The 25,729-nt window shown below is 34.2% G+C and overlaps 1 protein-coding gene across 10 annotated transcripts in view; it reads right to left on the bottom strand.

Annotated features, from left to right (window-relative positions):
- CCDC91 (coiled-coil domain containing 91) overlaps positions 1-25,729 on the bottom strand; it is a 371,740-nt gene that overhangs the window by 130,820 nt on the left and 215,191 nt on the right. For 9 of the 10 annotated variants that reach the window (XM_036866036.1, XM_036866034.1, XM_036866032.1 and 6 more), the window contains one exon: positions 24,531-24,638. The exons of the other annotated variant lie outside the window; for it this stretch is intronic. In XM_036866036.1, coding sequence (XP_036721931.1) covers positions 24,531-24,638 — 108 coding nt within the window. The remainder of the gene's footprint in view (positions 1-24,530; positions 24,639-25,729) is intronic. 10 annotated transcript variants of the gene reach the window in all.

The raw sequence follows: 25,729 nt of genomic DNA, 5'->3' as shown, positions 1-25,729 counted from the left end.
TTCTTTGTCAAAGATTAATTGATCGCAGGTGTGTAGGGTTATTTCTGAGCTCTCTATTCTGTTCCATTGATCCATATACCTGTTTTTGTACCAATACCACACTGTTTTGATTACCGTAGCTTTGTAGTATTGTCTGAAGTCTGGGAGAGTCATGCTGCTCCTTTATTTATTTTACTCTGGCAATTCTGGGTCTTTTATGATTCCATATAAATTTTTGGATTATTTGTTCTAGTCCTGTGAAAAATATCATGGGTAATTTGATAGGGATTGCATTAAATCTGCAGATTCCTTTGGGTAGTATTGCTATTTTAACAATATTAATTCTTCCAATCCAAGAGCATGGGATATCTTTCCATTTTTTTGAATCCTCTTTTATTTCTTTTATTAATGGTTTATTGTTCTCAGAGTATAAGTCTTTCACTCCTTGGTCAAGTTTATTCCTAGGTATTTTATTTATTTATTTGGTGCGATTTTAAAAGGTATTTTTTTTTACATTCCCTTTCTGATATTTCATTGTTAGTGGAAAGGAATGCCACCAATTTCTGAATGTTAATCTTGTATCCTGCTACTTTGCTGAATTCATTTATTAGATCTACTAGTTTTTGTGTGGTGTCCTTAGGGTTTTCTATATATAGTATGTCATCTGCATATAGTGACAATTTTACCTCTTCCCCTCCAATATGGATACCTTTTATTTGTTTTTCTTGTCTGACTGCTGTGGCTAAGACTTCCAATACTATGTTTAATAGAAGTGGTGAGAGTGGGCATCCTTGTCTTGTTCCAGATTCTAGCAGGAAGGCTTTCAGCTTTTCACTGTTGAGTATTATACTGGCTGTGGGTTTGTCATAAATGGCTTTCATTATGTTGCAACATGTTTCCTCTATACCCGCTTTGGTAAGAGTTTTTATCATGAATGGATGTTGAGTTTTGTCAAATGCTTTTTCTGCATCTATTGAGATGATCACGTGGTTTTTTACTTTTCTTTTGTTAATGTGGTGTATTGCATTTATTGATTTGCATACGTTGAACCATCCTTGTGAACCTGGGATGAATCCCACTTGGTTGTGGTGTATGATCTTTTTTATGTGTTGTTGGATTTAATTTGTTAATATCTTGTTGAGAATTTTCGCATCTATATTCATCAAAGATATTGGCCTGTAATTTTCTTTTTTGGTGGTGTCTTGTCTGCTTTTGGTATCAGGTTGATGGTGGCTTCATAGAATGTCTTTGGGAGTGTTCCCTCATCAATCTTTTGGAAGAATTTGAGAAAAACTGGTATAAGTTCTTTTTACGTTTGGTAGAATTTGCCTGTGAAACCATCTGAAGACCATGATAGTTTTACTTGTTGGCCAGACTAATGCTATTTCTACACAAATGTAGTAGTATAAAGTGAAATTAGATGGTCCTCCGAAGATTCCTATAGCATTCTGTGCTTACTCTTTTCTTACCAATATCTCTTATTTTACTGTAGTTGCCTGTTACTAGTTTGACTTTCCACACTGGACTGTAAGCTTTGGGGGACATAGACGTTTTTGTTTTTAAATCCCCCAGACCTACTTCAAGCCTCGGTATAAAACATGCAAAAGTGTTTATTGTTTTTATAGAATAGCTGACAAATGAATGAAAAGTGAATCAAGGAATGAATAAATAAGAAAATGCATATTAAGCACTTTGACAAACACCTAGAACATGATTAGTCCTTGTTAGATATTATAATTATTTAGTGACCTTATTTTTATATTTGACTGTTGAACTTTGACTTGCCTTTATCTTCTGCACTTTGTTTTTCAATTAAGATATAACTGAAACATAACATTAGTTTCAGGTGTACAACATAATGACTCAATATTTGTATATACATAGTTATAAACCAAAGTACAAGATCTATACATTGAACACTATACATTGTGTTATAAACCAAAGTACAACATCTATACATTGAAACAAACCAATGGTAAAAGCAATCAAAGAGGACACAAATGAAGATATCATTTTTCATTGATCAGAAGATTCAATAAATCAATAAATTCACTGACTCAACACAACTCAAATCAAAACACATCAAGATTTTTTGTAGAAATCAACAAGCTGATTCTAACGTTTACACTAAAAGAGGAATTAAAAGAGGTAAAAAAGGTTTATAAAAGAAAAAAACTTGGAGAAATCACACTATGAAATTCAAGATATACCATAAAGCTACAGTAATCAAGACAATGCTGATTTTGGCATAGAGAGCAATGAAACAGTCCAGGAAAGGACCCACACACATATGATCAATTAATTTTCAACAAAAATGCAAAGACAATTCAACAGAAAAAAGGATTTTCATAAATGGTGCTAGAACAATAGGATACCCACATGCAAAGAACAAAACGAAACAAATTTGGTCTATATCTCATGCCTCACACAAAAATGACTCAAATGTAAAACCTACAACTTATAGAGGAAAATATAATCTTTTTGACTGGGGTTAAGTAAGAAGTTCTTCTGTGGGATACCAAGAGTACAGTTCATGAGAAAGAAAACTGATAAACTGCATCAATATTAAGAACTTCTGTTCTTCCCAAAGACACTGTTAAGAGAATATAAACATTTACAAATGACATATCTGATAAAGGACTTGAATGTAAAATACGTTCAAAACAAAATAAGAAAATTAAGAATCCAAAATAAAAATGAGCATAAGAACAGATATTTCATTAAAGAAAATGTACAGATGGTAAAGAAGCACAGGAGAAGATACTTAACTTTATTAGTCAAATGCAAACTGAGTATAACTTAAATGCATATTAAATGCAAGTCAATGCAAATTAAAACCATATAAGATACCACTACACAGCTACTGGAGTGGCTTAAATTAAAACAAATAAACATGATTATACCAAGCGCCGCTGAGAATTTAAAAAAACCTGAAACAATCATACATTGCTGGTGGGCATACAAATGGTATAACTACTTTGAAAAACAGTCTGACAGCTGTTATCAAGTTAAGCATATACTTAGTAACAACCCAGTTATTGCGAATTTTTAAATGAAAACTTATGTTTATTCCAAAATTGCATGTGAATATTTTATAGCAGCTTTATTCATAATCACCAAGAACTGAAAACAACCCAAATTTCCTTTAAGTGGTAAATGGATAAACAAATTGTGGCACATCCATACATGGAATACTACTTAGCAATGGAAGAAATAAACTAATGGGAAATATACAACATGGATGCATCTGAAATGTATTATAATAAGTGAAAGAAATCAGCCTCAAAAGGCAACATACTACTTGGTTCTATTTATATGATATTATAGAAAAGGCAAAACTATAGGTACATAAAACAGATGAGTGGTTGTCACATATCAGGGATGAAGAAATTACAGTGGCTACAAACAGCACAGAAAAATATTTTGGGGTGATGTAATTCTTCTATATTTTGATTGTGGTTCCTTATATGATTGTGTTTGTCAAAACTCACAGGACTACTTTCACATGGATAAATTTTATGGTATGCTAATTATAGCTTTTTTAATAAAAAATAAAGGCAAAAAAACCAATGACCACGCACTTTGAATGTAAAGAATTGTGTGAAAGCAAATATTCTAGATTCCAGGCCCAGTACTAGAAGCTCATATAGGTTCCTGGTGCCATTATACAAGGGACTGATCATCACAGACAGAGCAAATTTTAGTGAATATGGGAAGAGCAGTAGCAAGGTTCAAGAAGTACAAATAAAAGCACAGAACAAGATGAGACAGAGGCCACCAAAGCAACATAACTGAATGCAAAGATCAAGGCCAACAGGAGGAAGAGGCCAGTTTATATGTCTATAATCACTCATATACATAATAACATATACATAATAAATATGTATATAATCATTGATATCGATGGGTGTATCTGAGTACTGATGAGTACTGATAAGACGTGTCCTGACCAAACTTTAATCAGGATTCTCTAAGCCCTCTTCTCTACTAGGCCTCAACCTTGGCCCCCATCCTGGCCAGGTCTGCAAGGCCCAGTATTAGCAAGAATCCTGCTAAGTCAGGTTAGAGAGAATCCCCCCAACCCTTGATATCCAATCAAATTCCTCATTCCCCACTCTTGATAACTGATCACTCTCCATATTTAATCAAATTCCTTATCCCTGTCCTTGACATCTGAACCCTTTGGATTGCCCTCAACAAGAATTCTGTTACATCAGTTTAGCAAGAATCCCCCCTACTCTTGATGTCTCATAGTAATTTTCCATCCACCAATCCCCCTAACCTGCTTCCCTAGCTATAAATTCCCACTTGTTCTTGTTGCAATGAGTTGAGCCCAATCTCTTTACCTTATTGCAATAATCTTGACACCTATCACAACAGTCTTGAACGAAGTATTCCTTACCATTCAAATAAGAGTGAGAATAATTTTTTCCTTAACAGTACACATAAACACACACATTCACATCTATGCACCTTGATTACACACAAGAAGCTTTTGGGTAGGAAAAGATTGGTAAAAGAAAAATACAATTTCCAAAATAGTTCCTACCTATATATATACCAAACTAGTGCAGCAGCAACAATGGTAATAGTGATAGTGGCATAACCCCCTCCTGTCAGAAATAATGCTGTAAAGAGAGAAAGTTAATAAGAAGTTAATTAGATGTAAAGATTAGTATCTTTTTTTCCTGTATCAGATTTTTGGGAACCCCAACTGGATGGGGAATGCTCTCTAGGTACTGACTTCTCATCCAAATATAACATAAAGTTTTAAGGGCCATTCCTGCTCCAGGACAAATTATCTCACAAATAAGTCTTCAGGAAAAAAAGAAAAAAACATTGATCAACATTGAATAGTCTGAAAGTATCCTGACAATTATACTCAAATAGCTTTTGTAGTGAAAAATATCATTAATAAAAAGACATAAAATATGCTGAAACTCTTCAGAAAGTAATTTCAATACTTTTTTCACTTTATTCTTGGTTTTTTGAATCATATCTTCCACCTTGATCATAACCACTATATATTAAACATAGGTCTTAGCAAAATTTTTTTAGGTAGAGAAACAAATTTCAATTCAAAACAATTGTTTCCTGTACTGAGAAAAAAAACTTAAATAAACATAGTTTTTCTAATGCAATATACTCATTTTAAAAGGTTATTTGCAAATCACAATGTTACACGTAAAATCACACTTTGCATATTTTATATTATGATTTCACGGATATATCATCATTAACAATAAATTTACTTCAAAAAATTTATTTTAAAATGTACTTTACAAACAAATAATTAACATTTTAAGCTGACTCCTAAACTGGATGTCAAGAGATGAACCTTAAAGAAAATGGGGAAAAATGATTAAAGTAGATAAACATTAAAGTAGGCTATAAAAAGATAATGAGTATCTGAGCCCATAATATTACTAAAATGCTAGCATATTATACTTGAAACCCTTGGGTTATCTTCATTTAATTGTTTTCCATACTATTTGGGCAGTAAGAAGAATTGCACTCCGACCTCCACCAAAAAGGTCTGATTTTCAGTTCTAAAGCATTACTGTCTTAAATGAGGGGAAATGGTGTTCTCGCTGTTTCTAAGGGATTCACACATATAATATATCTCACAAGTGTGTGATTTAACAATATGCCACTTGGTTTATTGCTACCTTCTTGCCCTTAGTTCTTCTCTCCATGGGCTTTTCTCTGTGTTTCTTTTTTCTATATTTAAGGTGCCAAGACGACAATATTTTTCTGTTCTGCCCAAGCAGAATGAGAGTGCATGCCTTGTAACAATCTATGACTACCAATTTTCCTCTAAATGAATGCAGGGAATATTTTAAAACATCCCCATGATCTGGAGATGATACTCAGAAAACCAAGCGTGAACAAATGCCTGTGCCATACAGAAGAGAACAATGTGATATGTAGGATATTCAGGAGACCAGGCATAAATCACCATTCCTTAATCTCAATTCAAGCCAGATATGATTTTCTCTCATTTTAAATGTATTCTAGTCAAAGTAAATTTTTAAAATTAAACCAATTTTTTAAATGCTGGGTACTTTCTCCTTTTCAATCACATTTTTGGACACTTTCATACATTAATATTCAAATCTTACCCACTTTTCAACTAAAACGAACTCTCACTTTCCACCTTGCCCTACACACAGAGAAAACAAGGACTTTTTACTTGCTTGTAATCCAACCTGACTTCTTGCCTATGTTTATTAATTACAGTAGTAATTCTTAACTGGTAAACTTTTCAGTGGGTTTCTAGATGCATATACTTCTGTGATAAAGTTTGGGTTCTAAAAAAAGAAATTTGATTAACAGTATAAAAGTTTTTGAAAGATCATGAAGCCAAAAGAGTCTTGATATATTAAGATAATGCTAGCTGCTATCAACAAATAATTCCCAAAATTTCAATGACTTAATACAAGTTTTCTTTCTTCTTCACAGAAATGTTCCTAAATAACAGAGTCCCTCCAAATGGTAATTTAATCTCCCCATATCTATGGTTCTGTCATTGACAAAGCACTTAATGTTTCTCTTACAAGCAAAAGAAGAAAGAGATGGCAGACAGAGCCCATCTACTCCTTAACCATCTTGGCCAGGAAGTGACACATTACTTTCACTCACAAATCACTGATGAAAAGTAAGCTACTTGAACTTTGTTTACTGTCCAGGGAAATCATAATATAAATTAAACTGCTGAACTTGAAAAAACTTATTTCATATCAACTGTTTTATTTGACAGGTATTTCAAGGGAGGATATAATAGCAAAAAGAGGCTTTTACGAACTGCATCAACCCCATAAAAGCAAGGGAAAAGGCTCCCTGGGGGAGCAGTGGCTAGCCAGGGACAACTCTAATATGTAAGAAGAACAAATTTTGGTGGGTCGTTAGATACCACTGCCATGCCTGCGCAGGATGTTTAAAAAGTCAAAAATAAATTAAAAGTAAAATTACAGAACACCAAAGATAAGGAGAAACTATTAAAAACAACCAAGGGTAAAAGGCTATCTACAAAAAAAAAAAAAAAAAAAAAAAAAAGACTATCTACAAAATATCAATAAATTAACTAACATTAGACACCTCATAAACAATAAGAGAGATTGAAAGACAATGAAATAATATCTTCAAGGAAAATAACTGTTACAGAATTTTATGTAACACTGAAACGTCATTCACAAATTAGGGTGTAACAAAAATTATCAGAAAAAACAAAAATTAAGGAAGTTTATACTACAGAGTTAATAAAGACTATAATATAGGAAGTAAATTGAACACATGAGAAAGGAGAGAAGGCAAGAAGTAAAATGAAATATAAAATTTGTAAATATGTGAGTATATCATAATAAGAAATGAAATAACAATAACATTTTGGGGAATTTAAGAACAAACTAGAACTAAATATTAAATAATTGTGGGTACATGGAGTAAGAGCAAAAACATGGTAAACTCTGTATAATGTTGGCTCTTTAGGGAAGGAGGAGGAAGGAAAACATAACAGAAAAGTTCAGCCTTAGCTTTATTTGTCACCCCACCCCCAATGTAAAAGATCTGAAGTAAATATGTCATAATGAAACTGGTGGAGTTCAGAACCTGCTATCCCAAAATATGACACCTTGATATATTCAATATTTTAAGCTAAAGGAATTTGAGGAAAGGCACGTGTGAGAAGGACTCTCTGACCTCCTCCTTCTTGCCCAAAGCAGATCGAAAGACCCTCTTGTCAGAAGGGCCCTCTCCATACCCTGAGGAAAGGCGCATCCTTATCTCTGAAGACAGAGGGATGCCAAGAGGAATACAAATTAACAGGTTTTGCTAAGCTTTCCCCAATTTACTACCTTTACGGCACACCCTTTTGTCCTATCATGTTTTTCCATGACTTTACTTCATGAATCCTAGTATAAAAACACTCAGATATAACTGTTTCTTTGGGTCTTTATTTCCTTATGAAGGCTCTCATGTCATGTAAAATTATGTTAAATAAATCCATATGGTTTTCTCTTGTTAGTCTGTCTTTTGTCAGTTCAATTTAAGGGCCCCAGCCAGAGAACACAACATGGTAGTAGGGAAAACAATTTTTTCTTCCCCTACAAAATCATTTGTTAAATCTTGATACTACATCTATTAATTTTGTGTTTGCTCTATTTAATTACAGGAAATGCAATTAAAATATGTGATAAGGGAAGTTTCAAAATCAATGGAGAAGGAATTATCCAAACCTTATACAAAAATTATGTTTTTTAAAACATAAAACTGCCAAATGCTAACAGAAATTATAGCTAGATTGAAAAATCTAAACATTCTTTCAAAAAGGAAACCTTAAAAAAAACATAAAAATGGATGAGTGAACTATTTCTTGTATTTCAGGAGAATGGACACCCTTTGCATAAAAGTAATCACAAAGGAACTGATCAAGAGATTTCTCCACATAACTATAGCTACTAGTTATTGAATATTACTATATTCTAGGTGCTGTGCTTCATTTAATCTTTATACAGCCCTGTTGAGATACTTCAATTAACTGTAATTTAGAGATTTTAAAAAGAGGCACAAAGAAATTATATAGTTGCCCCAATCCAAACTACTAATAAAGAATAAAAGACACCCTTTGAAGTGGCTTCTTAGTTCACAAAGATTGCAAAAATTGACATGTCCTTTCTTCCAACATATCCCTTTAACTGATCTGATGTTAAAAACACCTAAATAAAGTGGGGAAATGGAATTCCTTCCTCTAAATTTCTGAAACTTGAAGGGTGAGGAATTAAGCATAATGAGTGCTGAAGATGAGCAATACAGAGGCAATACTAAAGAGTGTTTCTCAAAGTTCTCTGACAAGTAGTACGTGATTAGTCTATTAGAAATACCTATACTTGGAATCCAACTAAATCATTAAGAATAAAAATTAATAGACAAGAAGCCTGTTAATCTGAAGAGTGAACAAATATCCCCAGTATTCTCATTAGCAAGAAATTTGGAAAACACTGCCCAAAATGGTGTTTCCTAATATTGTGGAAACAAAACACTCTCCTGGATTCTTGTTAAAAATACAATAGATTGAAGCACATAAAAATGCTGTTTTCATAGACTAAAAACAGTTAAATACTGCCAACTTCATAAGGTTCAACCTCATATATTCCTTTGCCCCACTGGATTTACTGCATCAGACTCTGCAGGAAAGAGAACATTATTAACAAGTTAAGTACAAGGGATTTTCATAATAAACAAAATTTGAAGAAAAAAATTATCATAAGTAGGAAATTAAGAGCTCTAGATATTAAAATTCTCCAAGTTACACCAGTTCCTGTTCTAGATAAGTCAGACTGGCAAACTTCAGTTCAAATCTAATCTGGAGCTTGAGTTTTATTGAATTTCTATTGAAACACAGCAGTACTCATTCACAAATTGTTTATAGCTGCTTTCTCACTGTAACAGCAGAGTTAAACAGTTGCAACAGTGAGCCTAAAATATTTACTATCTATCCTTTTTGGAAAAGATTTGCCAAACTTCCCTTAAAGCAATCAAAAAATAAAACAACAAAGACTTGTAAATGATAAACCAATAGAGGACATAAAATGAAATAATTAAAATAATCCAAAAGTCGGCAGAAAAAGAAAACGAAGAATACGTGGAACAGATAGAAAACAAATAGCAAGATAGTACCTTTAAAACCCCAAAATACTGACAATCACATTAAATGTAAAGAGTTTTAAAAATATAATGAAAAGGCAGTGATTAGATAAAAGGAGTAAGAGTTAACTACATGCTTTCTACAAGAATCCTATTTTAAACATAAAGATACAAATAAGTTAAAAGTATGACAGGAGAAAATATACCATTCTAATAATAATCAAAAGAAAGGTGAAGAAACTATATTAATATCGTATGAGGTAGATTTCATAGCAAATAATATTATCAGAGAAAGAGGTGGGCATTTCATAGTGTTAAAGGTAAAATTATGTGAAGAAGACATAATAATCCTAAATGTTTATGCACCAAATAGAAGTGTTTCAAATTGCTGGGGATGAAAACAGAACAAAACAAAACAAAACAAAAAACAGAACTCCAAGGGGAACCAGTCAAATGCATAAGTATAGTGAGACATTTTAACACATGCCTGTCAATAATTGGTAGACAAATAGAACAAAAATCTGTAACAACATGGAAGACTTGAACAACATGACCAAAAAACTTGATCTAAATGATATTTATTAAAAACTTCACCAACAGAAGAATGAACATTCTTTTCAAGTAGACAAAGAACATTTACCAATACAGACTGTATTATGGGCCATAAAACAAATCTCAGAAAAGCATTTAAATCATATGAAGTATAGTCTCTGTCTACACTACAATGAGATTAGAAATCAGTAAAAGAAGTACATCTGGAAAACCACAGAATATTTGAAAACTAAATAACACATTTCTAAGTAATCCAAGGGTAAAAAAAGAAATCAACAGAGAAATTTAAAAGTATTTTTTCTCACTGAAAATGAAAACATGACATTTGAAACTGCGAGACACGTATCTAAAGTAGTACTTAGAAAAGAATTTACATCACTAAATAGGTTATTTATAGAAGAAAGATTTCAATCAATGACCTAAGCTTCTACCTTAAGACACTAGAATAAGTGCAAATTAAAACCCAAGTTAAAATTAAGCTAAAGAAATAAAATAATAAAGGTCAGAGTAGAAATCAGTGATGTAGAAATCAGAAAAAACAAAAAAGAAAATCAATGAAATGAAAAGCTGACTCTTTGAATTGATAAAAAAATTATAAACCTCTACAAAATTAATGAGGAAAAAAGAAGACACAGATTACTAATATCTGGAATAAAATAAGAGACATCACTAAAGTTTTATGAAAAAATTACACACACATACATATACATACACATATATATGCATATATATATGTATATAATATATATTTGTTTGACAAAATCCAACATCTATTCCTGGAATAAACACTCAGAGTAGGAAGAAAAATACTCAACCTAATAAATGGCTTTCACAAAGATGTCTATAGCTAACTTTATATCTAATGATTAAAAATTGAATGTTTTCTTCCCATGGTCAAAAAAGAAGGCAGAGATATCCTTCTCCTTTAACATTTACTAGAGGTTCAGCCAGTTCAATAAGTTAAGAAAAAGAAACAAAAGGCATCAGATTAACTGGAAGATGCAACAATGTCTCTACTCTCAGACAACAACTATGTAGAAAATCCCATGGACTCTACAAAAAAAGGTGCTTAAACTAATAATGGATTTTAGTATCATTACAGAATACAAGACCAATACACAACAATCAATTGTATTTCTATGTACTAGCAACAGGCATTGGGTAATTAAAATTAAAAACATAAATAAATGTCAAACTAGCATTAAAGAAATATGAAATACATTGAGATAAATTTGACCAAAAAAAAAATGTGCTAGACCTGAACAGTGAAAAATTTTAAACTGGGAAATTTAAAAAGACCTAACTAATTGGGAGATTGGGATTGACATATATACACTAATATGTATAAAATTGATAACTAATAAGAACCTGCTGTATAAAAAATAGATAAAACTTAAAAAGGAAAAAAATGAAAAAAGACCTAACTAAGTGGAGCAATAAACTGTGTTCTAAGGTAAAAAGACTCAGTATTGTAAAGTGGTCAATTGCATCTAAATAGATTCAACACAATCCCAATCAATATCTGTGATATAATAAGAAATATATATTAGGTCTTTACCCCCAGTTCCCAGCACAAGGCTTCTAAAACCCTTGGAATTTCCAGAGTAAAAGGAGTGAAAGGAGTATCTTTTGTTATACACAACAAGACCCTTTCAACCATACATGAGTTTATGCTAATGAGGAGACTCTTGGTAGGCCTCTAGATAGCTTCAGGATGGGGGCTGATTGTCAGAGGACCAAATCACGTGACAGGAGGGTTGGAACATTTAGCCTCACCCTCTTCCCCAACTTCTAGGGAAGGGAGAGGTGCTGAAGACTGAGTTAATCAACAATGGCCAATGATTTAATCAATCATACCCATGTAATGAAACCTCCATCAAAACCCCTAAACAACAGGATTCAGAGAGCTTCCAGGTTAGTGAACACATCAAGGTGCTGGGAGAGTGACATACCCAGAGAAGGTATGAATGCTCCACAGTGCCCCTTCTCACCCTTACTTTGCCCTATGCATCTATTCCATTTGGCTGTTCCTAAGTTTTATACTTTATAATAAATTGGCAATAGTAAGTAAAGCATATTCCTGAGTTGTGTGAGCCATTCTAATAGATTATCAAACCTTGGGAGGCATTTGTGGAAACCCTTGATTTATAGCCACTTGGTCAGAAATACAGGAGGCCTAGGACTTGGGACTGGCATTTGAAGTAGGGTAGTCTTATGGAACTGAGCCCTTAACCAGTGGGCTCTGCACTAACTCTGGGTAGTGTCAGAATTAAATTGACTTTAAGACATCCAGTTGGTGTCCACATAGAACTAGAGAATTGCTTGGCGTTAAAACCCACATATTTGGTGTCAAGAGTATTTGGTTGTGAGTAAACACAGTTCAAAACATCCCAGCATGCTTTGCTGTAGAAATTGACAGGCTGATTATAAAAATTACATGGAAATATGAATGACCTACAATAGCCAAAACAACTTTGAAATATAAGAACAATATTGCAGGACTTCAAGACTTATTAAGTATTTACAGTAAATAAACAGTATAGTACTGGAGTTGAGATAGACAAATAGATAAATGGAACTGGTAGCGAGTCAAGTAATAAACCCACACATACATGATTGATTTTTTGATGAAGGTAAAAAGGAAATTTACTGGTAAAAGAAGAGTCTTTTTAGCAATTAAGACTATAATGCTTAGATATCCATATGCAAAAAAAGGGAACTTCAATCCATATCTAGAACCATATATAAAAATCAAAGGAATACTTTGAATCACTTATAAACCTGAAATTATGAACTAAAACTTTTAAAATTAAACATAGAAGAAAATCTTTTTGATTTGGGGTTAAGACTTCTTACATATAACACCAAAAGAATGACCCATAGAAAGAAAACTGAAAAACTGGATTTCATATCATTTAAAACTTCTGCTCTTGTAAATACATTAGAAGAAAAGACAAGCCATAGACTATGGTAAAGTATTTGAACATCAAATACCTGAGTAAAGATTTATATCCAGAATATGTAAAGAACTCTTAAAATTCAATCATAAGAAAACAATAACAACAAATTGGGACAAATGTCCCTTCTCTAGTTAATATCTTTTAATAGCACCCAATTTCCTGTCAGATAATGTGGTAGACAAGGTCCTTTATGATCCTTTCTATGGCATAAAATTATCTTTCATTTGGCAGTCTCAAATAGCCTCACCCCTTGTCAAACATCTATATTACACTCTCTCATCTAAAGGATTTTGAATGTGCTATTCCACATACGTCTCTCATGCTCAATTCTCAGTTCTGACGTCACTAAAATCTATGAATGCTCAGAGAACTCATCATTAGTCCAATAAGTCTTCCCTTACTTAATATGAAGGAGTTATATACTCCTTTAATGTACTCTCATGTAACTTTTTATTTCATCATGACTTACCACACCACTTTGTAATTATGTCATCTGTCTTCCTTACTTACTAGAAGGACTGTCTTGCTCACGTTATATCCATATAATCCAGCAGAGTGCCAGTCATATAAAAGGCCCTCATTAAATAAGGAAGAGAGAGAGAGGGACAAAATGTTGGTCTAGCATTCATATAAGTGGCCCCAGGACAAATGTTCAAAAATTTAAAGGTCGATGACGTTTTTATACCACACACATGACAAAACATGAACTACAAATAAGTAGCCTTTCTTCTGTAGACTAGAAATCACAAAATGTGAATCCTAGCCCTGATTCTGAGAGTAGCCAGACAATTGATCTTGGCCAAGAATAACAAAGTTGATAATAATGTAGCTAATATCAACAACTACCTAGAATGTGCCAAGTTCTATCCTAAGCACTATGCAAATCTGATGTCATATAATACTCATAACAATCCTATGAGGTAGGAATTACATTTTATAGATGAGAAAAATAAGGCACAGAGAGGTTAAGGGACATTCCACAGAAACATAGCTAAGTGACAAAACCAGGGATAATTCAGGCAGTCTGACTCCAGTGCACAGGCTTGTAACTACTCTTTAGTGTTAACTTGCTTTTCCCTTAAATTCTTAATTTGAGAAGAACAACAACAAAAAAAAAACGAGAGCAAGAGAAAAAAAGAGACACATATACACATGAAAGGTTGAACTAAATTATTCCTAAGGAATCATTCAGGTATTATTTTTACTAAATTAAATTTATTTATTTCAAATTTCAAATGACATCTCAAGAAATATGATTTGAAAAACATGTGTGAGATAACATTTCTACACTTTACATGATTTTTACCTAATAAACATATTCCCTTTTAAGTGTTTAGTTTTTTAAATAGTATTTCATCACACTGAATTGCTTACGATCCTCTAAATGTCCTGTGGTAGTCTTGAGTGCTCTTCACCAAATATTTCTCAGTTGATGAACATGGGATGTCTTTCCATTTATTTAGATTATTTTTCATTTCTTTCAGCAATGTTTTGTCATTTTTAGTTTACAAGTCTTTCTCTTCCTTGGTTAAATTGATTCCATGGTATTTTATTCTTCAACACGCTATTGCAAATAGCAAATATGTAGTCATACCCACTGTTAAAGATTCAATGGGTTAAAGTGCCTCCAAGCAAAGTGCCAATAAGGCTGTGACTGTCCTGTACATCCTTTCATTTGGACCAAGTGGTTTGGGGAAAAGAGACCACTGGGATTTCCTCAACCCAGATTTGATAAAAAAGTTATCTTTAATCAGAAAAAGAGAGACACAAACAGATAGGCAAGCATGAGGGTGGAAAGCATATAAACATATTAAATCTAGAACATAGGTCTCTAAAATAACCATGGGTCTGCATCTGACAAATGGAGCTGTTTGCAACCAAACAGATAAAAAGCCAAAAGAATCATTATCCTGAACTGTGACTATTTGCTACCCTAAAATGACCCAGGGCTCCTGAATTTTTATAGACAGGGATCAGGCCGAGAAATGGTATAATCTCCAATACTCACATTAGGTATAGCCAAAAAAAAGATCTTGAAAAATTTTAACCCTACAAGATTAAAAAGAACAATGGACTACAGACCCTGGCCCTAAACTCTGAAAAGTAAATCACAGTAAATCAAATCACAGTAAATCAAAGAGCAATCCTACCCCCACAGCAGAGATCCTTACTGAATCTGTTCATTGAGGTTTTAGAATTGCTACATACTAATGGTAGCTATGCATCTCTGATTCTTCATTTTTCCTACTGAGAGCATATATAGTACATACCCAACCTTTATCTTGCCACTATATACTAGATATGTTGGGGATAAACAACATACATTTCAGTTTCTGGTTCTTCAGGTCAAAAGGGACTATATATCTGGACCTGATGATACAGAGACTGCAACACATTATTCTCCACCTGTCACTCAAAGATCCTGGACTTCTGAGCTTGAGGCCATAGCTGGATAGAACTTACCTCTCCCATGTGGGCAAGTAAGCAAATTTGCCTGAGACATGGAGACTGGGAATATTTGGTGACCAAAAGAGCAGACCGTGGTATATTAGTTCTACTTATCAAATATTTCCTGCCCTCTCCCTTCCAGATTCATAGTAGGATCTTACTTCCTGGCCCCATTATGACTGTGTGGGGCACTGTAGATACAAATTGGGAGTGGAAGTGTCATTTCCAGTCCAGAATGCTGACTTACCAGTAGGAAATCTGACTGGGCTTTTTTTCACTCTACAAGATAACAGGTAATGTTACAACAGGAACTATGCTATCAGGCTAGTTCCTAGGGTGAGGACATCATGAGACTGAGCCCCCAAAGAATTCTCAATGTACATGGAGAATTAGTAAGACATAAACCATTGCTATCTGAAGCCAAAGAGTTTAGGGCATAACTTAGCCTGGCTTGGTTAATGCATGCTTTATGCTCTTTCACAATTCTATGACCTATTATTCTCTGTGAGTTTTCTGTCCATTTACGTAGTCATATACTTCATATCTCTGGCAAACTGGTATTTCACCACCTAAAAGAGTATAATTGTTATATCAAATTTATAAAATTTCCTGTGTATTTTCTCTTCCAAGCCACTTATTAAAAAGACACTGAGGAGGGCTCACGCCAAGGGGTACTTCCCAGAACTTCTGCTGTCAATGTCCTTGTCCGTTGGTGAGCCACTGCTGCCCCAGGCCTCTGCAGGAGACTCTCCAACACTAGCAGGACACAGCAGGCCAGGAAAGATACAGGACTATCACCACAGCCTATTATCGTGGGGCCATGGGCTTTATCTTAATGAATGACATCACAAATGAAGAATCCTTCAGTGCAGTACAGGATTGCCAGGTGTCAGGGCTCTGCCTCTAAGGTGGGAGAGCCAAGTTCAGGACACTGGTCCAAAAGAGACCTCCCGGCTCCATGTAATATGAAACGGCGAAAATCTCCCAGAGATCTCCATCTCAACGTCAAGACCCAGCTCCACTCAACGACCAGCAAGATACAGTGCTGGACACACTATGTCAAACAACGAGCAAGAAAGGAACACAACCCCATCCATTAGCAGAGAGGCTGCCTAAGATCATAAGAAGGCCACAGACACCCCAAAAAACACCACCACACGTGGACCTACCCACCAGAAAGGCAAGATGCAGCCTCATCCATCAGAACACAGGCACTACTCCCATCCACCAGGAAGTCTACACATGCCACTGAACCAACCTTAGCCACTGGGGACAGACACCAAAAACAACGGGAGCTATGAACTGGCAGCCTGAGAAAAGGAGACCCCAATCACAGTAAGTTAAGCAAAATGAGAAGACAGAGAAACACATAGCAGATGAAGGAGCAAAGCAAAAACCCACCAGACCTAACAAATAAAGAGGAAATAGGCAGTCTACCTGAAAAAGAATTCAGAATAATGATAGTAAAGATGATCCAAAATCTTGGAAATAGAATGGAGAAAATATAAGAAACGTTTAACAAGGACCTAGAAGAACTAAAGAGCAAACAAACAGTGATGGACAACACAATACATGAAATAAAAAATTCGCTGGAAGGGATCAATAGCAGAATAACTGAGGCAGAGGAACGGATAAGTGATCTGGAAGATAAAAGAGTGGAAATAACTACTGCAGAGCAGATAAAGAAAAAAGAATGAAAAGAATTGAGGACAGTCTCAGGACCTCTGGGACAACATTAAACGCACCAACATTTGAATTATAGAGGTCCCAGAAGAAGAAGAGAAAAAGAAAGGGACTGAGGAAATATTTGAAGGGATTATAGTTGAAAACTTCCCTCATATGGGAAAGGAAACAGTTAATCAAGTCCAGGAAGTACAAGGAGTCCCATACAGGATAAATCCAAGGAGAAACACGCCAAGACACATATTAATCAAACTATCAAAAATTAAATACAAAGAAAAAATATTAGAAGAAGCAAGGGAAAAACAACAAATAACACACAAGGGAACCCCCATAAGGTTAACAGCTGATCTTTCAGCAGAAACTCTGCAAGCCAGAAGGGAGTGGCACGACATAAAGTGATGAAGGAGAAAAACCTACAACGAAGATTACTTTACCCAGCAAGGATCTCATTCAGATTTGACGGAGAAATTAAAACCTTTACAGACAAGCAAAAGCTAAGAGAATTCAGGACCACCAAACCAGCCTTACAACAAATGCTAAAGGAGCTTCTCTAGGAAGGAAACACAAGAGGAAGAAAATACCTACAATAACAAACCCAAAACAATTAAGAAAATGGTAATAGAAACATACATATTGATAATTACCTTAAATGTAAATGGATTAAATGCTCCAACCAAAAGACACACTCTGGCAGAATGGATACAAAAACAAGACCCGTATATACGCTGTCTACAAGAGACCCACTTCAGACCTAGGGACACATACAGGCTGAAAGTGAGGGGATGGAAAAAGATATTCCATGCAAATGGAAATCAAAAGAAAGCTGGAGTAGCAATTCTCATATCAGACAAAATAGTCTTTCAAACAAAGACTATTACAAGAGACAAAGAAGGACACTACATAATGATCAAGGGATCAATCCAAGAAGAAGATATAACAGTTGTAAATATTTATGCACCCAACATAGGAGCACCTCAATACATAAGTCAAACACTAACAGCCATAAAAGGGGAAATCGACAGTAACACAATCATAGTAGGAGACTTTAACATCCCACTTTCACTAATGGACAGATCATCCAAAATGAAAATAAATAAGGAAACACAAGCTTTAAATGATACATTAAACAAGATGGACTTAATTGATATTTATAGGACATTCCATCCAAAAACAAGAGAATACACATTCTTCTCAAGTGCTCATAGAACATTCTCCAGGATAGATCATATCTTGGGTCACATATCAAGCCTTGGTAAATTTAAGAAAATTGAAATCGTATCAAGTATCTTTCCTGACCACAATGCTATAAGACTAGATATAAATTACAGGAAAAAATCTGTAAAAAATACAAAAAAATGGAAGCTAAACAATACACTACTTAATAACCAGGAGATCACTGAAGAAATCAAAGAGGAAATCAAAAAATACCTAGAAACAAATGACAATGAAAACACAACGACACAAAACCTATGGGATGCAGCAAAAGCAGTTCTAAGAGGGAAGTTTATAGCAATACAAGCCTACCTTAAGAAATGAGAAACATCTCAGATAAACAACCTAAGCTTACACCTAAAGCAACTAGAGAAAGAAGGACAAGAAAACCCCAAAGTTAGCAGAAGTAAAGAAATCATAAAGATCAGATCAGAAATGAATGAAAAAGAATGAAGGAAACAATAGCAAAGATCAATAAAACTAAAAGCTGGTTCTTTGAGCAGATAAACAAAATTGATAAACCATTAGCTAGACTCATCAAGAAAAAAAGGGAGAAGACTCAAATCAATAGAATTAGAAATGAAAAAGGAGAAATTAAAACTGATACTGCAGAAATACAAAGGATCATGACAGACTACTACAAGCAACCCTATGCTAATAAAATGGACAACCTGGAAGAAATGGACAAATTCTTAGAAATGCACAACCTTCCAAGACTGAACCAGGAAGAAACAGAAAATATGAACAGACCAGTCACAAGCACTGAAATTGAAACTGTGATTAAAAATCTTCCAACAAACAAAAGCCAAGGACCAGATGGCTTCACAGGCCAATTCTATCAAACATTTTGAGAAGAGCTAACACCTATCCTTCTCAAACTCTTCCAAAATATAGCAGAGGGAGGAACACTCCCAAACTCATTCTACGAGGCCACCATCACCCTGATACCAAAACCAGACAAAGATGTCACAAAGAAAGAAAACTACAGGCCAATATCACTGATGAACATAGATGCAAAAATCCTCAACAAAATACTAGCAAACAGAATCCAACAGCACATTAAAAGGATCATACAACATGATCAAGTGGGGTTTATCCCAAGAATGCAAGGATTCTTCAATATACGCAAATCAATCAATGTGACACACCATATTAACAAATTGAAGGAGAAAAACCATATGATCATCTCAATAGATGCAGAGAAAGCTTTCGACAAAATTCAACACCCATTTATGATAAAAACTCTGCAGAAAGTAGGCATAGAGGGAACTTTCCTCAACATAATAAAGGCTATATATGACAAACCCACAGCAAACATCATTCTTAATGGTGAAAAACTGAAAGCATTTCCTCTAAGATCAGGAACGAGACAAGGATGTCCACTCTCACCACTATTATTCAACATAGGTTTGGAAGCCCTAGCCTTGGCAATCAGAGAAGAAAAAGAAATAAAAGGAATCCAAATTGGAAAAGAAGAAGTAAAACTGTCACTGTTTGCAGATGACATGATACTATACATAGTGAATCCTAAAGATGCTACCAGAAAACTACTAGAGCTAATCAATGAATTTGGTAAAGTAGCAGGATACAAAATTAATGCACAGAAATCTCTTGTATTCCTATACACTAATGATAAATATTCTGAAAGAGAAATGAAGGAAACACTCCCATTTACCACTGCAACAAAAAGAATAAAATACCTAGGAATAAACCTACCTAAGGAGACAAAAGACCTGTATGCAGAAAACTATAAGACACTGATGAAAGAAATTAAAGGTGATACAAACAGATGGAGAGATATACCATGTTCTTGGATTGGAAGACTCAACATTGTGAAAATGACTATACTACCCAAAGCAATCTACAGATTCAATGCAATCCCTATCAAATTACCAATGGCATTTTTTACAGAGCTAGAACAAATCATCTTAAAATTTGTATGGAGTCACAAAAGACCCTGAATAGCCAAAGCAGTCTTGAGGGAAAAAAACGGAGCTGGAGGAATCAGACTCCCTGACTTCAGACTATACTACAAAGCTACAGTAATCAAGACAATATGGTACTGGCACAAAAACAGAAACATAGATCAATGGAACAAGATAGAAAGCCCAGAGATAAACCCACGCACCTATGGTCAACTAATCTATGACAAAGGAGGCAAAGATATACAATGGAGAAAAGACAGTCTCTTCAATAGGTGGTGCTGGGAAAACTGGACAGCTACATGTTAAAGAATGAAATTATAATACTCCCTAACACCATACACAAAAATAAACTCAAAATGGATTAGAGACCTAAATGTAAGACTGAACACTATAAAACTCTTAGAGGAAAACATAGGAAGAACACTCTGGGACATAAATCACAGCAAGATCTTTTTTGATCCACCTCCTAGAGTAATGGAAATAAAAACAAAAATAAACAAATGGGACCTAATGAAACTTCAAAGCTTTTGCACAGCAAAGGAAACCATAAACAAGACGAAAAGACAACCCTCAGAATGGGAGAAAATATTTGCAAATGAATTTGCAAATGGACAAAGGATTAATCTCCAAAATATATAAACAACTCATTCAGCTCAATATTAAAGAAACAAACACCCTAATCCAAAAATGGGCAGAAGACCTAAATAGACATTTCTCCAAAGAAGACATACAGACGGCTACGAAGCACATGAAAAGATGCTCAACATCACTAATTATTAGAGTAATGCAAATCAAAACTACAATGAGGTATCACCTCACACCAGTTAGAATGGGCATCATCAGAAAATCTACAAACAACAAATGCTGGAGAGGGTGTGGAGAAAAGGGAACCCTCTTGCACTGTTGGTGGGAATGTAAATTGATACAGCCAGTATGGAGAACAACATGGAGGTTCCTTAAAAAACTAAAAATAGAATTACCATATGACCCAGCAATCCCACTACTGGGCATATACCCAGAGAAAACCGTAATTCAAAAAGACACATGCACCCGAATGTTCATTGCAGCACTATTTACAATAGCCAGGTCATGGAAGCAACCTAAATGCCCATCAACAGACGAATGGATAAAGAAGTTGTGGTACATATATACAATGGCATATCACTCAGCCATAAAACGGAATGAAATTGAGGCATCTGTTGAGACGTGGATGGATCTAGAGACTGTCATACAGAGTGAAGTAAGTCAGAAAGAGAAAAACAAATATCGTATATTAACACATGTATGTGGAACCTTGAAAAATGGTACAGATGAGCCGGTTTGCAGGGTAGAAGTTGAGACACAGATGTAGAGAACAGACGTATGGACACCAAGGGGGGAAAACTGCGGTGGGGTGGGGATGGTGGTGTGCTGAATTGGGCGATCGGGATTGACATGTATACACGGATGTGTATAAAATTGATGACTAAGAAGAACCTGCAGTATAAACAAACAAACAAACAAAACAACTAATACTAAACTTTCATTGGGTTATTTGTATGGAAATATGTTAATATAAATGTTTCAGACATTACATGAAATTTCTAAAAATCTTATATGTTCTGGTATAATGTTATAAGTCATAATCCTAGTTATTACTTTAAAATGTATACCTCAGAAATAATGAATTTTCTTGTCAACTGCATTATTATGAACTTTCATCAAATCTTTAACCGTGGTCATTTTTAAGTCTTTTGTCATTTACAGACAGTTCTGGGTGTACTCTGATGCTTTTGCAAATATGTTCCTATAAAAGGGTTTCATCTTCAAGAAATTCATGGAAAAGACTCTGACAAGTATAGGTTTCAGGTAACTGACTGTACTGCTGAACTGAATGAATAAGCATTTTCAGAACTCTAATGAAAAAGTGATGAACTCATAAAAGTGCTAACAAAAGATCAAGATGAAAAAAAAAAATTAATTACATGGGACTGAGTGAACTGATGAGGATGAGTATAATTTTTGTGACTTTCTGTTTGAATTAAAAAAAAAAATCCCACAAGGACTCAGAGGCAAAAGAATATACAAATCAATTTTCACTGCAAAGTAAAGGAGCTGTTATAGTAGAGGAGTACTGGACTGAATGTCAATATTATGACATAGTATGAGTGTGTTTCATGTTTGGTAATTGCAATCATTGCTGCTTTTGTTGTGGTCATCCATGTACAATGCTTGGTGTTAGTCTATTTATCTCTTGTAAAAATAAAATACAGTGTGTGTGTGTGAAAAAAAAAAAAAAGAAATCTCTTGCATTCCTATACACTAATGATGAAAAATCTGAAAGTGAAATTAAGAAAACACTGCCATTTACCATTGCAACAAAAAGAATAAAATACTTAGGAATAAACCTACCTAAGGAGACAAAAGACCTGTATGCAGAAAATTATAAGACACTGATGAAAGAAATTTAAGATGATACAAATAGATGGAGAGATATACCATGTTCTTGGATTGGAAGAATCAACATTGTGAAAATGACTCTACTACCCAAAGCAATCTACAGATTCAATGCAATCCCTATCAAACTACCACTGGCATTTTTCACAGAACTAGAACAAAAAATTTCACAATTTGTATGGAAACATAAAAGACCACAAATAGCCAAAACAATCTTGAGAAAGAAAAATGGAGTTGGAGGAATCAGGCTCCCTGACTTCAGACTATACTACAAAGCTACAGTAATCAAGACAGTATGGTACTGGCACAAAAACAGAAACATAGATCAATGGAACAGGATAGAAAGACCAGAGATATACCCACACACACATGATCACCTTATCTTTGATAAAGGAGGCAAGAATATACAGTGGAGAAAAGACAGCCTCTTCAATAAGTGGTGCTGGGAAAACTGGACAGCTACATGGAAAAGAATGAAATTAGAACACTCCGTAACACCATGCACAAAAATAAACTCAAAATGGATTAAAGACCTAAATGTAAGGCCAGAGACTATCAAACTCTTAGAGGAAAACACAGGCAGAACACTCTATGACATAAATCATAGCAAGATCCTTTCTGACCCACCTCCTAGAGAAATGGAAATAAAAACGAAAATAAACAAATGATACCTAATGAAACAAAAGCTTTTGCATAGCAAAGGAAACCATAAACAAGGTGAAAAGACAACCCTCAGAATGGGAGAAAATATTTGCAAATGAAGCAACTAACAAATGGTTAATCTCCAAAATATACAAGCAGCTCATGAAGCTCAATATCAAAAAAACAAACAACCCAATCCAAAAATGGGCAGAAGACTTAAAGAGACATTTCTCCAAAAGAAGATATACATATTGCCAACAAACACATGAAAGAATGCTCAACATCATTAACCATTAGAGAAATGCAAATCAAAACTACAATGAGATATCCCCAATCTTGGGGATAGAGTGGTATGTTTATAAATCTCCATTTAAATTCTAGACCTAATTTTGTTTTCCTATTAGTATATTTTCTTCCTGTGATACAAAATAGGTCCTTTGTGTAAGGTTGATTTTATTTTCACCTACCAAGTTTTGTTATTCAAAAGTGTTGTTGGGAACTTCTTGCACTAATTATTCATACTATGACATATAGATATATGGTCTTCAACTGATTGTTTAATGTAAATCCAATATTCATGTCTGCAATGCTTTCTAAGACATTAAATCAAGAAAAGAAAAAAAATCACCAGAAAAAAATTTTAAACAGAAACTAATTCCTATAAGCAATGAAAGGTAATTCAAACATAAATACGTACTTCAAATTCAAATGTTATTTATAAATCTTGTACTACTAAAAATCATTTCAGATGCCATAATACATTTGCAGTAATCTCTTTTGCTTCTGTTATTTGATAAATAATATGATAACCCAGAAATCAGCATACAAATTATCATTAATTTGGGGAAGATCTACATATTTTAGGCCTTTAGTCCTCTATTTAGTCTAAAATTCCAAAACTTTAACATTAAGTTTACATAAGCATATTTTTTTTTCCAAAATACACCAAGGAAAGTAAATGGCATGAAACTGAATAAACAGCTATAGAGCTCTCAGGGGAAGAGAGTCAGAAAAAAAGTATAAATATATAATGGATGTGCAATTTTATTACCTGAGTATTTAACAACTCCTCACACTTGTGTGCTTGTTTCTCTATTGCAGAAATGTACTGTTTTTCAATAGCTTCTACTTGTTGCTTAACTGAAGACTGCAGTAGTGCCTAAAAACAAGCAAAAAAGTCATTTGGATCACAGACAACACTTGGAATCTACTGTTGGCATGAGAAATTTTTTTGACAGTTGTACATATCTGAAATATGATACTATTCTGCATTACAAAATACACATTTGTGAATATTAAAGCAAATTCATATATAACACTACTTTAAGCTTTCGGTTTTAGGTTTTCCTATTGCCAAGACTAGTTTTTTGGCTTAGATGTTCCTTCCACACACCTTCTCGGTAAAAAGGCCAAGTCATAGAAGATGATAAAGAGGGTGAGTAGTTCTGTTATATATAAATTCAGTTTAGTGAAGACCACACAGGATGAGAAGCATGTGAAAGCTGCTGAAAAAAAAAGAGAAGAGAAAAAAACCAGACATATTTCACTGGCTGACAAAACTCCACATCCTCTCGGCACACTGTAATATCCCATGGGCCAAGCATGATCTTCAAGACCACAAATCAAGTAAAAGCAGATGGAAACTTTGAGCAATTTCAAACATAAAAGAGCTGCCCCCCAGGAAGTTCACGCCCCTAATGTGAAAAGGTATAAGGCAAAGTGTGGAAGTCAGAATCTTAAGGCAATATTCACAAAAAGTAATAAAACTTGGGAGACTAGACAAACTCAAGTGAATAGTGTAAACGCTGGAAGCTCGGTCAGTTAAATATAAAGATGTTAACACTATTCTAAGGGGAGCCAAATCAACACTGGAAGATGTTCCACCCACTCACTTCCTTATTGGAGATGTTTACGATATTATCATCTTTTTTCCTTTCCTTTTTTTTTTTCAGGCATTATATGTTATAGTTAACATGTTCCCAGTATTATCTTACATGCTATTTATAAATCCTAAATCATTCTAAAATATGCATTTAACCATATACATAAGAACTCTTTAGCAAATATTCTATTTTTGAAGGTCTATCTGGATAACAAACTACTCATAATCAAAATAGTAAGTTGAAACAGACACATGTCTTATAGAAAACAGACCTTTGGTACATTCGCCAAGAAAAGAAAAATATGCCAAATCTCTTAAATAATCTCTGCTTTGAAAACAGATTTACTTGGTTGGAAACAACATGCATT

Source organism: Balaenoptera musculus, chromosome 10 (genome assembly GCF_009873245.2).
Source record: "Balaenoptera musculus isolate JJ_BM4_2016_0621 chromosome 10, mBalMus1.pri.v3, whole genome shotgun sequence".
Taxonomy (NCBI): domain Eukaryota; kingdom Metazoa; phylum Chordata; class Mammalia; order Artiodactyla; family Balaenopteridae; genus Balaenoptera; species Balaenoptera musculus.
This window is presented reverse-complemented; position numbering and strand designations above follow the sequence as displayed.